General features: G+C 37.3%; 1 protein-coding gene across 1 annotated transcript in view; it reads left to right on the forward strand.

Moving 5' to 3' along the window:
* LOC114138429 (gamma-aminobutyric acid receptor subunit pi) overlaps positions 1-17,153 on the forward strand; it is a 67,674-nt gene that overhangs the window by 36,407 nt on the left and 14,114 nt on the right. The window contains exons 3-5 of the mRNA XM_028007674.1: positions 11,929-12,041; positions 14,092-14,159; positions 15,460-15,677. Of these exons, the coding sequence (XP_027863475.1) occupies positions 11,929-12,041; positions 14,092-14,159; positions 15,460-15,677 (399 nt within the window). The remainder of the gene's footprint in view (positions 1-11,928; positions 12,042-14,091; positions 14,160-15,459; positions 15,678-17,153) is intronic.

Here is a 17,153-nt window from a genome sequence, read left to right on the forward strand (position 1 = left end):
AGTAGCGAACTCAGTGCATTAAGAAGTAGGTTATAGAGCACCAAAAAGCTTTAACAGCAACAGGAAGGCTAACTAAAGAAAGTATCTTTATTGTTTTCAGCTTTCAGTTTCTATTTCCCAGGGATTGTGTGGGATTTGGAAAAGCTGGCTGACTATTGAAATACTTTGACACAACATAAGGATACAATCTCTAAAACCTAACAGGGAGACTGCAGTTACATACAAATACACTAGTACCTCATCTGTATTTTCTATCTTTTCAGACTATTTCACCAACACATTTCCTTTATAGTCATTTATTTACTATTGTTGTGGCCCCAAACCAATTCTAATATTGAAGATGAAAAATATTAGTATCTGCACAAATTTGAATTCAGATATGAGGATTAGAACTGTGATTAAAAATGTCGACGTAAATGCTTTGCTAAAAGTGTAAATCTCATTTTGTCAAAAATGCAGAAATGAAATGTGCTCTTAGTGAGGGAATTTGGACACATTATGCTAGTGTATGGACCTTTGTCCCATTTCTTTGACTCCTGCAGGTGATCTCTAAGCTGGAAATTTGGACACACTGTAAAGAAAGAAGAAAAAAATATATTAAAACAACATTTGGAAGGATGTTTAACTCAGTTTCTTTATACATATTTCAAAAGGGAATATTAAATTTATTTACTCCCTGGGCAAACAGAAAATCCACATGTTGCTCTTCTCTGTGGGGTTTGGGTTTTAAAGCTTACAATTGGCCTGGGGGATTTGGAGAGCTCAGGGGAGCAAACCGAGGGATCCTTGCAGAAGCAAAGAATGACATGAATCACTGAAATAAGGAATAGGAGTGAGAAGCGGGTTTGAGTCAAGCCTGCTGCTGAGTGGGCGGAAGAGTGGCGGAAAAAGAGTTAGAAAGGGGTCCACTGAGAGTGTTACTCAGCTCTCTGCAGGGGTTATGCTCAACTGAATTAATTTGTTATGAAATGTGCAAGCCGGGCCCAGACCCATGACTTGTGTGCATTGGAAACAGAGAGGACGAGGAAGCGGATGGGTAGACTGATATGTTGGGAGGCTACGTCATGGAACAGAATGTAAAAAAGCAAATTCTGCTGCAGGGTTCAGTCCTTCTGACCCGACTACACCATCACAATGTATTACTTTGTCTGAACCCATTTTTCTGCCCTTACATTTACATCAAAATGCAAAACACATTCGCATAAGCAACCATCCATGGAATATGAATGAAGATTGGGGCTACACTAGCTGGGTTCACATTTGTCTTTCCATTGGTCATATTTCATGTTGCACAATGTTGCTCCCATAAAAAGTCAAAGCCGTCACAGATATTGTTTCTAAAAAATATCAAAGTTGACAGATACAGAAGGAATATCAGTACAAGGAAAACAACTATTGAACACTTCAGCATGTAGTCCATAGGTAAAGCTGTGTGTAATATAGGGAAAGTTACACGGAGTAAACATAGATCATATAAAAAAAATTGTGCAAAAAGTCATGGAGAGCCAAGACGTGTCAGTATTTAGAAAGTGAAACCATGCTAGTTAATAGTACCTAGTTTAATCATTCATTTAAGGACAATGTACCACAGAAAAAGGATCTCAAGATGAATAAATGACAATGAATACAATGGGATTGTTGCAAAGCCTCTTTTGCACAACTTATGCATTTCAGCGAACACCGTTTGGGCCATGATCTGGAGATGAAACGATTTTAATTTCATCAGAATCCAACCTTCACCAGGTGCTTCCCACAACACTTCTGACAAAAGAAAGTGGTTTAAAGAGCTGAGCCAAAGATGACTTGCACATTGCTGCAGAATGATCTAAGATTCACAAGTCTAAGTTTTCCATAAAATCATCATGAGGTGTTCTCTATCACACTAATCTTTATGAATGTTCGTCACACAAGACTCTACTGCAGTAGAGTCAGACGAGGGAAAGGAGAAGCAGGAACTCAGGGCACAGAAACCAGTTCGTAAAAGAAGAGAACTAGGGAGAAATGTTGAATATTTACTGGCAGGAGCATTTGAACATATAGAGCTATTGTCTTGAACACTATCTACCAAAGCAATACCAGGATGACCGGTCAGAATTAAATGCAGGTACTTGTTTTTAAAGAGCAGTTCCAGTTATTCAGAGGCGAGTACTAGTACATTTGATCTGCCTCCAGTAATTGGCATTTAGAGATCTTTCTTGCTACTTTTATGTGCCTGTACTAAGCTATGACCCAGAACTCAATGTTTGTATCAAAACCACTATTGAATGGTACCTTTACACCCTTACCATAATATTAGTCTTTATATGTAAATGATGTATAATTGCAATTTTTGGGGGTCCAATTTGTGATTTTTCTTGTAGACACTGCATTGCTGAGGGGTTTTTTTCTCGTTAATTAGAACCACCTTTCACTTAAATAACACATTTATGCATTATTTAAGCAGTGGGATAGAAAAAGGAATAGAGGGGAGATATGAGAGAGAAATTCAACAAAGAAAATGGAAGTGAGTGAGTATCCAAAGGGCTTATTAGTCACTGATCCTGACAAACTAGGACAGAATAAACGCTGCTTCCTGTTCTCACTTCCTCCTCCACCTAGCTCGAATGTAATTGACTGGCCTATTATCATATTAAAGCTGCTGTTTTCTCACAAAGACATCCATTTATTCTAATAATGTTATCACTTCCAAGGTCATGGCAGATGAACCCTAAGAAATCAACTGGAGTGATGAAACACTGATGTTCCTCTTGACATCCAACTGTTGAGCCCACACTGATGTTAGCTCCCGCTGTCAAAAATGCTTAACTCTCAGGAAAATTACTTCATATTTTTTATTCCAGCTGTGTAAATGAAATCTAATTACTGTGTTTTACTAAAATGATTTTTCGTGTTTACGAAGAGAATGAAGTCTATTTTGAGTTGCACTATATAGATGCTGCCAAAGTATAAATGGTACTTGGACAGAAAATTGCATCCAAAACTCCAACGCGATGATCTTCAACCTACATAGTCTTTCACTTAAAAGAAGTTCTGGAAAACAGCTTGCATGCAACTACCTTTGTATAATCAGACAATTATTAAAATACAGAGATGGTGCCAAACCTTTTTTGCACTACCGTCTCAAGAAAAAAGAATGGTGCTCCTGGATTGGCTAACGCTAATAGCTAGTTTGTAACGCCAGCTAGCAGTGTGCCAAGTTGCATTACTTCTAGGTATTTAGCTTTCCACACTTCATTTTCTTTCAAATGTTTTAGATTTCCTCTTTGAAATTTTTTTATCCAGAAAACTGTTTTTGGCACTTTTTTCATAGTCAGCAATACTGCACCAAGTCCAGTATCTGCACTTGGATCCTCCTAATTTCTTCTAAGTGCTTCTCTACATGTCAAGAAAACTGGTATGGGGTTTGAGATCTATCCAGGTACACGCAGAAAAGGTGCATGAAGGCCTGAGAGAAATAAAGCAATCTTGTGTTTTGATTTATAATGATTAAGTTGGACATGTATGAATACAATAGGTAAAATGACTGTGTGTAAGTAATCACTGAATGATTTTGAAGTGTAGTGATTCTGAAGTACGAATCATGATCTGTAATGATATAACAACAATGAAATGATTAGGTTTGATGATTTATAATAAGTGTTTGATGATTTATAATAAGTGAAAGAAGTGATTAATGTTTATGATTAATGCTTAATGGAAATCAGCACATAGTTTTTTAATATTTGACTGTGTTTAATAGTTAATCAGAGAAAAGGGTGAGTAAAAAGAGAAGGGGAACTTGTGAGTTCCTGCTGTCGCAAGCAGTTCTGAACAGATGGCCAGACGCACAGGATGGGTGGGGCGGTATGGTTGGCTAAGAACAACACGCTGAGGGAAGGACGGTACTTTCCATCCCAGCCAGCAGACAGGAGGGGCCGACGGGGGTTTCCGTGAAATCAGCAGATGTTCAGGAAACCACGTAAACTAACACTCCCCATACACATACATGGCAGAGAACTGTATATAAGCAGACGGAAAAGGAGAAGTTCTTGTTCTTTGTCTGCGGCACCGAAGTAGAGTTGACACAAGGAAGCAGATCGAGGAGACAGCAGCAGACCACACCTTGGAACTACGGGGAAAGCTGAAGCTTCGTGCCGCCAAAGGGAGACAAGTTCCAATCGTCCAACCCGGGTTCCTGATTCGATCGTCGGTCTTGCCTCAACCCAAACATTGCAACAGACTTGGAGAAAAGACAAAGGTTCCGGAGGGATAAAGAGTCGGGTTTTCAAAGCAATTGAACCCTCTCTACTTTGCTTCTATTCTAAAGAGGATTTTTCCACACAAAGGACAAAGATTCAGGCCAAGGTTCTCGGACGCTCCTGTTGCTAAAGATCCACCACCAACTGGGTATGAGTTGAACTTGCTTCCTAAAAAGCTATCTCAGAATCTGCGACATTGGTTAGGGAAAAGAGACAGTAGGGTATGATTATACATGTTGATTTTATTACACTGCTCTTGAATTATATACAATTGATTATTGATTTGTATGTCACATATCCCTGCTTAAGCTTGCTTAATAAATTCATACTCTAAAATTCTAATGAGGTTGGTGGACATTGGAATTAATTGAGTCATTTACTCATTCTTCAGTTCTTTTAATAAAGGTAAAACTAATGTACATAGTTCTAGTATAGAGGAGGCTTCATAATTTCCTTTGGTGAGAGTAAAATAATGACCCAGGGACTTACATCTAAGTCACTAAATTTAATCTAGCCGGTTCCAAGAGCTAGTTATATCTTAGAAAGCGAGCTACCGTTAACAGGAGTGGTTATTGGAATTATGCAGCTGTGAGGGCTACTCAGCTGATTGTTCCTTAACTGAAAAGGGTCGTAGCTTCTGGATTGAAGGTAGTTAGAGCTAGACGAATCGCTTTCGACACCAGTTTGAATAGATTATCTCTTATAGATCTCGTTTAGGGTAATACCCAGGTCTTAGAGATTTTCCGGACCTGTTAGACAGAGAACTGGTCAGTAGTCAGCCCCGGAGGGTTGTGATGAAGTGGGCGGGGCTAGCTATTGTAGGATAACGGACATACATTATTTGGTCTTTGTAAAACAAACCAGTAAATTTATTTAGATCAGGGTTGTCCAGAGTCTGACCATCAGGTGTGGCATCCTGTATGTTTTGGTACCTGGCGGTATTCTTTACCTCCTCAGTATGTCAGTGTTCTGCTGAGGCCTGCTAACGAGCCATCATTTGATCCAGGTGTCCTAAGCAGGGAGAAACCTAAAATATGCAGGACAGGGGTCCTTGAGGACTAACTTTGGGCCCTTGGTAAACTTAGAAAGTCGGAGGCTCTAGTCTAGGTGCTGTGGAACAGTGGCATCTTGTTATTCTTGATAGGCAGCACAGTGTGCAGGTTGTGGGTCTGCAAAAAACCCACAACCTATGACACGCACGTGTCATAGTGCGTGCTCCCATCACCATCAGGGGTGAGGGAACCTGCTCTACATGAATATGAATGGTATTTGTTGTGAGTGCACATGCTTGAGAGAATACAAATCATTACTTTATGTTTGACTCAATCTGTGTTGCTGCTCAGACAGAACAATCTCAGATTAGTTGCTTGTATTGAAAGAAATCATGAATTCTTGGAGTGTTTTGGAAATCTGCTTTGCTTTCCCTGTTTCTTCTGCTTCTTTTTTTTTTATTTTCAGGGCTCAGTGGTTGGCAACTGTTTGGCAGGTTGGAAAGCTCAAGTCTCATTCTGCAGGTGAAGGTTTAGACAGCCAAAGGTTTGAGTCTGGGGATTTACTGAGATGGACAGAATGAGAGGAGAAGTGAGATCTTTGTAGACATTCTGCTTAAAAAAAGGCGGCTGCATTCCATTATCTGACAACCGCAGTTTATCATCCATTGGAAAGTGTGTTATGTGGTAGCACCCTCAATTATGTTTCTGTTTGCTTTGTTTAAATGTGATTTATAATGATTTTATGTAAAACAAAAACTATAAATCTGTATAGCCTCGGACCTCTTTAGTGGCATGGCGTACATATTTATTTAGTTTGCATTTTTCACCTTCATGTCTGTTATTACAAACACACTTGCATTTGTGTGGGGAGACGTGGGGGTCAAACAGGGTGACCCAGATTGATTTGATGAGAAGCAGAATGCAGTCAGCACCATTACTAACACGGTGTGTCCATCCAAAAGAGCTGCCATCTGAAACAACAGGCTGCCAGCCATGTGAGTGTGACTTTATGCAGCATAGCATCAGTCTGTCAAGGTGGAGGAACCCCCCATCTCAGCTGATTTGACACAGTCAGGTGAAACAAGTCGAGCTTTCTGGCAAAAAGTTTTTTGTTTTTCTTTTTCTGTGTTTTTCCTTCACTGTGAATTCAAACCTGGGTTTAAAGATTCAGGCGTCCAGTTCAGGAAAAAAAACAAAACAAAAAACAAGCAAAATATAAAAACAGGGAGGTAAAGGAGCTATGCCTAATAAAAATAAAAACTTCCTGTTGTCATTCAGAGTGATAGGAATTGGATATTTCCCCCTCCTTTTTTTTTTACACAAGTGTGTTTTATGTGAGTTTAGAAGGACAGAGACACAGTTATGTTTGGAAAAAAAATGTCAAAGAAAACAGGTTGGAATAAATACCTGCAAACAAAACAATTCTCCCAAAAATAAAAGTGGGAAAACAAGCAGGCAGGTGAAGAGGCTGCCAAATCTGGCAGGCAAACAAACTGAAAAGGACTGAAAATAACTATATATATACACAAAGAGAGAGTGGGAGAGTGGGTGATGAGACACAGAAGGCTTCAATTGGGACAAAACATAACAATACAGTGGTGAAAAACAACAAAAAATAGAGAAAAATATTCTATTGAAAAAAATATGGGAAAAGAGAGAGTGAGAAGCATAAGCAGTTAGAGATTGATTCTGAACATGCCTCTTTTATTTTTAAATATTGCATGTGATTTTTGGAGGAGATTAGAAATGTTCACATTATTTATCATTAACAAAAATTCCCTTTTGGTAATATGAATTGTGAATTATTGTTACAATGATCAAACTGAGGCGGTAGAGTTGGTCTCCATTGTTCAGTGCCTTGTTCATCAAGGCCGGTTTGCCGTAGCTGGATGCCCAATTTTCTGATTCAAAACTGATCCTCTGCGAGAATTTCTTGATGTTATATTAATGACAATCGAGGCTGACAGTTAATTCGCCCCCCTTAAGGTCCACTTACTTCTTGATTTGAAAATTGTTGCGCTGCACTGAGAGATGGCGATGTACAGTGGTGCAGAATCAGAGCCTGCAAAGGCAGCCATTCCTATCGTAAAAAACAGAATAACACTTTGTCACAAAACATTTCTGAGCACACGGCTCTTTTTATGGTTTTAAATTGTCAACAGCCATTCTGAGATCAGAAAAAGACTGCAACAGATTTCCATTTGTGCTTCTGACTCTGGATGATTTTATATCGCTGATGGCCAAGAGTGACAGTGATGATGCATCAGCAGAAAGCTGTGAATATGTGCAATTAACAGCTGTTGAGCAGAATATGTAATTATTTCAAAGTATCTTTGGATTGCAACGGTTCCCTGGCTCAGGCCTTCCTTTTCCATTAAAGCTTCTTTTATTACGCTGATTTGCAGAAAAACCATTTCATTCTGATTGTTTGGCATAAATTTTTATTTCTGTTATGCCCCCTCCTTTCCCCCTCCAACCCATCACTGTTCATTGTTCTTCTTTAAAAAAAAACAAAAAAACAACAACATTTAGTCAGTTTATAAAAATCCAAGTTTGTAACATTTAATTAATATACTCTGTGGGAAAAAAATAATAAATTCTCCTAAAACCTTTTTTGGATGAGAAATATTAACGGAAATAAACTGATAATGTCACAAAAATGTCTTCAATTTAGTCAGATTGATTAAATGCCAGCATTTAATTAATCATTTGAATTTCTCTCTTAGACTGCAACCCACTTCCTCCATTATTATTATTATTATTATTATTATTATTATTATTATTATTATTGTTATTATTATTATAGTCGCAGTTCTCTAAATCAAATTAGAATAAAAACCTGACCTGGCTGAGAAAAATTAATGTCATTTTTGGATTCAACGGTGCAAAATGGTCCTAATTCAATTGAAAAAACACAGACAAGTTCCAAAAATTATTTTGTATTTTGTAGATTTATTTTGTGTAATAAATCTTCTGATTTTGAAAACTGTGCTGCTTTTATTGTTTTGTGTTCATTCTGCCTGCAGTTTTCACGGCAGCATGTGAACGAGGAAGTCCACAGTAAACTTACTTCACGTCTCCCTCTTTCGTTTGCTGTGGTTTAACTCGGTGTTTAGTCAGAGTTGTTACACCCTTGATGAGAACACTACAAAGACATTATTAAACATCTCTGACATATTTTCCTCATTTTTGTGGCATTTTGCAAATTGAAATAATTTTGACAATTTTATCCAACCAAAAGCAACCGGGGTTTGGTTTGATTTAACCTCAGACAGTGAGAAACAAAAGCTGCACTTGTCTTTATTGGTTGTATGTAAACTTCTGGTGCAGGTGTTTTAGATGTCGTTCTGGGTTGTTCGTACAGCAGTCACTTTCCAGATGCATAAATGTTAAGGATCTTGTGAATTTCTTCATATCAGAACACGGTGTGTTGCTTCTTGAGATCTTTCAGCCTACTTCATGTTGCCAGACAAGACCAGTTTATGTGATTCTTGATTCCCCAGGTCAGACAGTGGCTGGATGTAACTGGTTAAAACTGAGCTTTCAAAAGATTTTATTACAGGTAATCCATAATTTACTTGCTCATATAGAGCTAAGTTGGAAAAGCATTACACAATCTAGTCCATGCATCACTGAGCAAAACATTCGGTGGGATTATTTAGACCAAACAGTTTTCTAGCCTTCTGATGTGTTACAAGTAAAACAGAAAAGCATCTTCTAGCATTATATAGAAAGTTTAGGATTTACACTAGTAGAGTGTACAACACCAATATTTTTTATGTTTTTAGTTTGATATATCATAACTGTGACCTTCAGGTGTTTTTGTGGTTTATCTTTGAATTATTTTTGCTAAAACGTTGGACAAAAATTATAGGTTTCCACAAAATACTTTAATAATATATTTCATTGCATGCTAAACAGACAGGATAGTGAACCAAAACAAATTTGTGCGTATGTTTCGTAAATGAAAGCAGTGCAAAAAGTGATCATTTGACAGCTAATAAAAACAATGTTTTTGAGGTAGAGTTGAGAAACTACAACAAAAAGTTTTAAGTAAATGTTCAAGAGGGAATCTGAAACTGAAGCAGAAACCTATACTGATTTTGTACCAATATTATTCATATTTTAGATCAATCTGTCCACCTCTGTATGAAATACATTACATCATGTTTTCAGTCTGTCTGCATATCTCAAGTTTTCTCAAGAGTTGAGGAGCATAGAAGCTAATGCTAGGTCCTCTTTTCATTGAACTGAAGTTGATTTTTGACTGAATAAGCTAATAGATTATTAGAGCCACATAAACACATTTTCTCACAGCACTAAGATTGTATGAAAAATTACTTTATGGTACAGATTGCATCTTTTTGTATCCGGAAAGGTTTGAAAATAAAAACAACTGAAACATGTAAGAGTCTGAGGAGACAAACGGCCAAAATGAGCTCTCATCTTTAAACACGCACACAATAATACAACAAGGGAGTTGGTAGTTTCTCCAATGCATGGATCCAAAGTACTTCTAACAGGTTATTGTAGTTCTTTCTTTTTATGAAATCTCCAACATCCAAATACCAGCTCTACAAAAAGACGGTTTCTTATATTAATGTGTTGAAATTGTGGAGCTTTAACTGTAGAGACATGCACCTATTGATAAAAAAGACTCCAATGAATGTGGAATAAGGGTTACAAAACACTTATGATGATAATAACCATATTTCTAAGGTTACGTCCACAGAAGGATGATTGGTATTTTACTGACAATGGCCACCATTTACTGGCACAATATTGTTTAGTTTCTTTTGCTAACTTATACAGCTTAAAATGCAGATTGATTTTTATTGATTTCTGGTCTTAACATTATCTGAATGATTCTTTTTGCTGTAAATGATTGCAACAATATTTATGTGCAGTATTAATGATTGTATTGATTTTTAAAATATCATCAATGAAAATAAGAGCTTCAATTCCTGCACATAGAACCATATCTTATCACAAAAAAGAATGAACATTTAACTATCAGTTTAGTTTTTCACATCAGTAGGTCTATTTTTTTCCTCTTTCTGATCGTTGTTGATTTTTCTTTGCATTTCTACTCAGAAATTGGTAAAGTCATAACTGTTTCTATGCACAGCGTCCTAAAACATACTTGAAAATTGTTTTTTTCTTCTGGGTATCTTGGACAAACAACAATAATATGCAGATGTTACTTGTATTTATGTTTAAATGTTCATATGATTTTTCTGTGGGTTATACATTGTATTCCCACTTTGTACACTTTGAACAAAGTGTGACTACGTCTGACCCAAAGGTATCTGGATTTTTATTTGGTCATCCACAAACTAACAAAATACATACAGATCTAAACTGATGCAGTGAAGTAAGGCAGCAGGAGTGTGAGATATTTTTGCCCCTTATGTTTGGATATAGACTGTATTTCAAAATGATCAGAATAAGCTTTGCATCAAAGAGTAACAAAAAACAATGCTGCTAATAGAGTGCTGTATCCCAGTATGGTACTGGAATGCTAAGTGGAAGGAAAAAGTATGCTAAGCACAGGTGCACCTTGGGAGGATTGTTGAGCCCCTTCCACTGTGAAGGGAAGTTACACAAGGTGAGATTTGGGGCTGCACAGTGCATGGTCTCAGCTTTTGGTAAGAAAATGTTTCCAATTTGAAAATAAAGTTTTCTTGATATGTATTTTACTTAATATGAATAAAGGTTTGAATCTAAGTAAAATTTTACTCTAAGTTATTAAGATATGGCTGTAAATTCTTTGGAACTTTTTTGCCAAATCGTTTTCTTATGGCACTTCATTCATCGTTCCAGACAATATTTGTATGTACCTCTCCTTTCAGGGTCATGGTGGATAAAGTTTACATGCGCATTTAGAAGCAAAGCAAACAATCACTGCAATTTGCGGATGACAGCCGTTGAAATCATATGGGATTTCATTACATCAATTAATTTGTAAAGCTTTCATACATTACAGCATATTCACTCTAAATGCACATGACTCACATAGGGGTTGATATTAAAGAGCTCCAAACATCGTACCCATTTTAAGGCTTGCTCTCCTCCTCTCATACGCCACTACATCGGCTCACAAGTGACATGGGGGACTGCTGCCAGTGTGGGGAGATGAATGTTTTTTTAGCTTGCGCACACGGCCTGATCTGTCTTGCTTCAGCTTCTCTTACATCATGGCACGTGCCGCAGGGTTTTTTTTTCTCTTCAGAGCAGCTCTGTATTTAGGGTGTGATTTACACTCAAACATATATATACAGACACACACACACACACACACACACCGCTTGGGAACGTTCCCCTGCTTCAAATTGGAAGCAATATTATCATCTTCCTACACTTCAATGTGCCTTTAAGGATAGCATTCAGGGAGGAAAGTGGAACAAAAAAAAACTCATGAAAGGAACCATATAAAAGACAAAAATGGACAGAAAAACAGACCAAGGCCAGGGAATAATTTATATTAAATTATATTTGCCTGAAGATATTTATTTTTTATTCTTAGCATGTGCACCATTTCAGTGATGCCATTTTAATCTGCAGCTCAGCAGCCCTTTAAGTCTGGCAGTGGAACTCAGTCGACACCCTACGGATTCATCAAAGAAGAATCCACCTGCAGAGAGGAGGAGAACTGAGAGCTGTCGTTTATTTCAGCCTGTCTCTGTCTTTGTTCTCAGGTTGTTAGAAAACACGCTGCTCAACGCAGAAGTGAAGGAAGGAGAGATTCTGCCTCCTACCATTCAGAGGCTGATGAAAGGATACAACAAGTATCTCAGGCCTTTCTTTGACAGTAAGGAAACAGCACAGACATGCAGATGTGGAAATGACAAAACAGTCAGAGGATGGTGGTGTGATGGAGAATGGGAGGAGTTCAAATTGTAGAATTGTGCTTGCATGTCCTTGCTGAATATTTCATTGCCTCCATTCATACACTCAAATGTAATTGAATTCTTTGAAATACAGGTGTAAAGAAAAGAGAATGCATTAAAATGGAAACACGCAGAGAAAGGTACTGGCTTTGCAGATAAAAATGTGTGAAATGATTTAAAGGGGCAGTATTATGTAAAATTGTCTTTTTTGTGCTTTGCGTCATGTTATAATATTATTCCCTCACCAAAATCATAGCTGGAGTGTTGCCTTGGTCTTTTCATGCATGTTTGAGAAATCCTTTAATCTCTCGTGGCAACCAATGGGACTCCCTTTTCTCCTTCAGACTAGCTAGCAGCAATTATCAAACATCTGGTGGAACTGAGCACCTACTGTGCTTATTATATGAGTTACTTCTCAGTGCATCACTGCTAGAATTGTTGTTAAAGGGTTAACAGAGGAGCAATGTTGTGATGACTTCCTGAAGGCGAAGTTTCAGAATGAGCAGGAGCTTCCTACAATTCCAAGGTGTTAAATTACAGTCATATTTTAAGTCATATTTGATATATGTAGCATTTTTACAACTGAATTTAAGATAGTTACTTGATTGTGCTATAAAATGTCTCCAGAAAACACAATACTGCCCTTTCAAAATAAATGTATTTATTAACGAAGCCTTGTCAGACACTTAAAACTTTAGATAATTCCAACCTTTAATTTTAGTTCATTTGTTGAGCATAATTTCTGGCAGCCCCGCATTAATAACTTGCACAACCCTCTTCAGTCAATAAGGCAGCACTTTGACCTTTTCTACAGCATTTCACATTTCAAATTTCTCAATAAAAGCGTAAAAGGAGCAAAGTCTTTGACCCTTATGTTTGGCACAGTCTCTCTAGATCATCCAGAGTTCTGGGTACTCTCTTCTCGTCAACTCACAAAGCAAGTTTTCTATGGACTTAGAGAACCTTGGCAAAAAGTACATTTTATATCCACTGAACCATCTCTATATTGATTTGACTCATCAACTAAAAGATCGAGTGATGAACCATTGACAGTTTATAGTTAACTTCCACCAATGTAATGGTGGAAGTTAATTGTAACTTCCACCATTGTTGATTAAAACAATGGTGGAATGGTACCATTGTTGAATATTGGTTTTGTTTGATTAAAACTAATAAAACCAAAAAAAGCACATATTTAAAAAAAGCTTAAACTAGATTTATTTTTCTAAGTTATTGGGGATTTTGTTAAATAACTATTATCTCTTAGCATATATATATATATATATATATATATATGTGTGTGTGTGTGTGTGTGTGTCATTAGATCATAATTGAGCTCTTAGGCATTGACTAAATCTCAAATTATTTTGCTAATTAGTGAAATTAAATTTTACAAACATGTCATCAGTAGCACCAGACATTATATTTGCCTGGCAGGAAAAACAAATCTGAAGTAAAAATGAATGTGAACTTCCAGAGGAATAATGAGATTCCCTGTAGCTCTTTCTATTGTATTATTATGTTTAGCTCTGATAAAACAGCACAGCATCACCGCTGTTTTCTCCTATCAGGATAAAAGCTCTGCAGCATATTGGCCGATACTGCAGCGCCTGTGAATACAAATACAAATTATATACATTGTGATAATGAAAGTATTCTTTAATCAAGACGCAAGATTTCCTCTAATTGTGCTTTAAAATTGACATTTTCACTGATAGTTGGCATCACAGATAGAGAAAAGACATATTTATAGACCAACCTTTTTGAAATCGTGGTCTATTTTGACACTACAGACTTGAGGCTTGATTTGGCATATTTTTTTTAGGTATGTTTCATGGCCTTCTCTTTGAAGGCCATAATAATTTGCCACTATCATCCAAACACATTTGACAGAAACACTTGCAAACCCGTCGAAGTATTAATGTCAATATTGTCTAAATGTTTAGCAATAGTTTCACCTTTGTTTTTAAGATGGTCCTGTGACGGTGGGAATGAGTTTGGACATCGCTAGCATTGACACCATTTCTGAGATTAACATGGTAAGACACTCACTCTATAATGAATATATCAGTTATTTAGTATTACATGCAAACATTTGATGGATTGTTGTGAACATTATTGCTTTGTGTTGTTTCACTGTGTCGTAAATTAAATTAACTGCAATGAACCAACAAAGTGGTGAATCCACAATGCTGGCTTTTTTTTAGATTTAAGACTTCAGTAGTTTCTAGGTAGTTATACATTTTGGATTTAAATGCACATTTTTGCATTCAAACCAACAATTACAATGACATTTATGCAAAAATCAAGCATTGCACAGACAATTCCTGCTGCTATACTGAATCTAATTAAGGGGATCACTACCACTTTTACAAATTTATAAATGAATAGATGGATTTAGAAAAAGATATGTTGTGAATATTTTAATTACATGACACATTAATATTTAAGGCAAAATGAAAATAGTTAAGAGTCCCATGGTAACTCTATAGGAGCTAGAGACTTTTACAGCTCTGGTGGAATAATCTCTTGACAGTACAACTCTCACTTGAGCACTCCCCTAATCTGGGATTTATGGAAGACTGACAAGAAGAAAACCATTGTTAAAAGAAAGCTGTGAAAGTCCTACTTTCAGTTTGCTGCAAGCCATGTAGGGGACACAGCAAAGTTGTGGAATAAAATGCTCTCTTCAGATAACACCATGTTTGGACATGCAAAATTATATGTGTGGTGATAAAGAAAAACTCAGAAACATGATGTCTCTCTGGACAACAGAGACTATAACTGAAGTCTACCTTCCAACAAGCAACGCTAAGCATAAACCCAGAGCTACAGTGTAATAGTTTACGTTAAAGTGTATATTTATGTGTTAAAATGACCCAGTCTAAGTTCAGACTTATATTGTATTGAAAATATGTTACATGGTTTGAATATGGTTTTTCTAAGATCCAATCTGACATTGAATTGTTTTGCAAGAAAAAAATAAATTGACCAAATATGCGATAAGTGGGGCTGAATAGATATGAGAACTACAATTTTCAGATTTCCATCTGTTAAATAAAAAAATAAAAGGAAATATTGCATCCTTTACTTTAGTTATGTGAAGTAAACATGTTCGCACTCAGTCAGTGTTTTGCACAGAAAGTTGGTCTTGTTTTTCAAAAACCCGAGCAGACCTGCTGATTTGAGGCCATGCTGTTAATAATTGTGGCCCCAGGCACAGAGGGCCTCCAGGAACCGATTTCATCCACACAAATCAAGCAGCCAACATGACTGTCAGCCTGTTAATGACATGCCTGTTAAAAGTGTCTGATGAACTTGTTCTTCCAATTCTTGCAGGACTACACGGCCACCATATTTCTCCGCCAGCGCTGGACGGATGAGCGCTTGGTGTTTGAGGGCAACAAGAGCCTGAGCCTCGATGGGCGCCTGGTGGAGCTTCTCTGGGTGCCGGACACTTTTATTGTTGACTCCAAAAAATCCTTCCTGCATGATATCACCGTGGAGAACAGACTGATCCGCATCTTCCCCAATGGGACCGTCCTTTATGCTCTGAGGTGGGCTAACAAAGAAGCATTGTTGGTCATTTGTTTTGTTTCGTTTTTTATTCTTCTTCTTCTTCTTCTGCTCCAGCAGATAATAGAAAAGTAGGCCAGGGAATCAAGAAGAAACAGGCTGAGGGAGGAAGCGTGGGCTGAATTTGAGATTATGTGATTGCAACACTGGGAGTTATATCACTCTATTACTCGACTATTGGATTGTCTGAGTCCAGAAGCTCTTGGTGTGTGGATAGTGTGAGCATCACCAAGTCCAGTTTGGATGTGTAGCGCAGATATTGTGTTGTATGAATGACATGCCTTTGGCAGATTTTGCCATTCTTATTAAATATTCTCAGCCAAGTACATGTTGTACATTTTCCAGTTATATTTGATGTGTGAGTGTCAACACTACATTCATGATGTTCTGAATTGCACTATAGGAGAAAGAAAGTACACCATGTTTCTAATTCTAGAGTCTTATGTATCAAGAAATGCTAAGAAAGCAATCTGATTATTTGAGTTCAACTTTAGGTATGAAAAAACACAAAGAATTTTATACTTTGATTAGTGACTATAAACACAAAGGGACTATGAGAAAGCTATTGATCGAAAGATAAGTACAATGTTTATTTTAGGAATTGCTGTGCAGTTCAGTTTAAATCCAATAAGAGCATTTTACTTTTCTTCCTGTATCTTCCTGAAAAGATGCACTTAGTTTCACAAGAAGCTTTTTCCTTTTGTCTTTGTTTAATTTATAATTATACTGAAAACATGCAGTGAATCTTTAGGTACTGGAGGTTAGATTTAAATAAGAATTTTGTTAAAAAGATCATTTTTGTCATGCTCTGATACTTAAACCATGAGAATCATAAAGGGATTACATTTCTATTTCCCAACACTGCAGATATAGAAATGATCAACGAAATGCAACAGTTCTGACTTAGTCATACATGTTATAAATACACAGAAAACAAAAAATGCAAAGGTTGGTTGGCGAGTAGGGGGGCGTGTGTGTGTGCAGGGGGAGGGTGCGCATGTGTGTGTGTTTGAATGGTTTACCCAGGTCTCTCAACATTGTTCCTGCGCACCAAACCAAATCTTCAAAAACAGAAAATGTTAACGTTTCCCGTCAAAGTTTTGATCAGTGTCTTCATTCTTAAGACCCGTGTGCACTGAGGACAAGATGACTCCATTTGAAACTTGATCGATACTCGTCTCCATCTGGCTTCAGGGGCCATTGCTTTACACAGGAAACCGTGCTCTCGCTGCACCTCAGTGTGACACAGGGAGTGTTGAGGGAAAAGGAGCTCAGCAGTACCAGCAAAAATAAAACAAGCAAAAAGAGAAAAAGAAAGAAAAGGAAGTCAGGAGAAGCATGGCAGCCTCTGGGGATTCAAGCTGTGAAAGGGGACAGAGCGAGGTGAGAAATGTATGATGCTGGAGGAAAGAGGAAAAAAGGACAGCTGTGCTAAGTGTTCCACTGCTGGCCAGGAG

Source organism: Xiphophorus couchianus, chromosome 22, assembly GCF_001444195.1.
Source record: "Xiphophorus couchianus chromosome 22, X_couchianus-1.0, whole genome shotgun sequence".
Taxonomy (NCBI): Eukaryota; Metazoa; Chordata; class Actinopteri; order Cyprinodontiformes; family Poeciliidae; genus Xiphophorus; species Xiphophorus couchianus.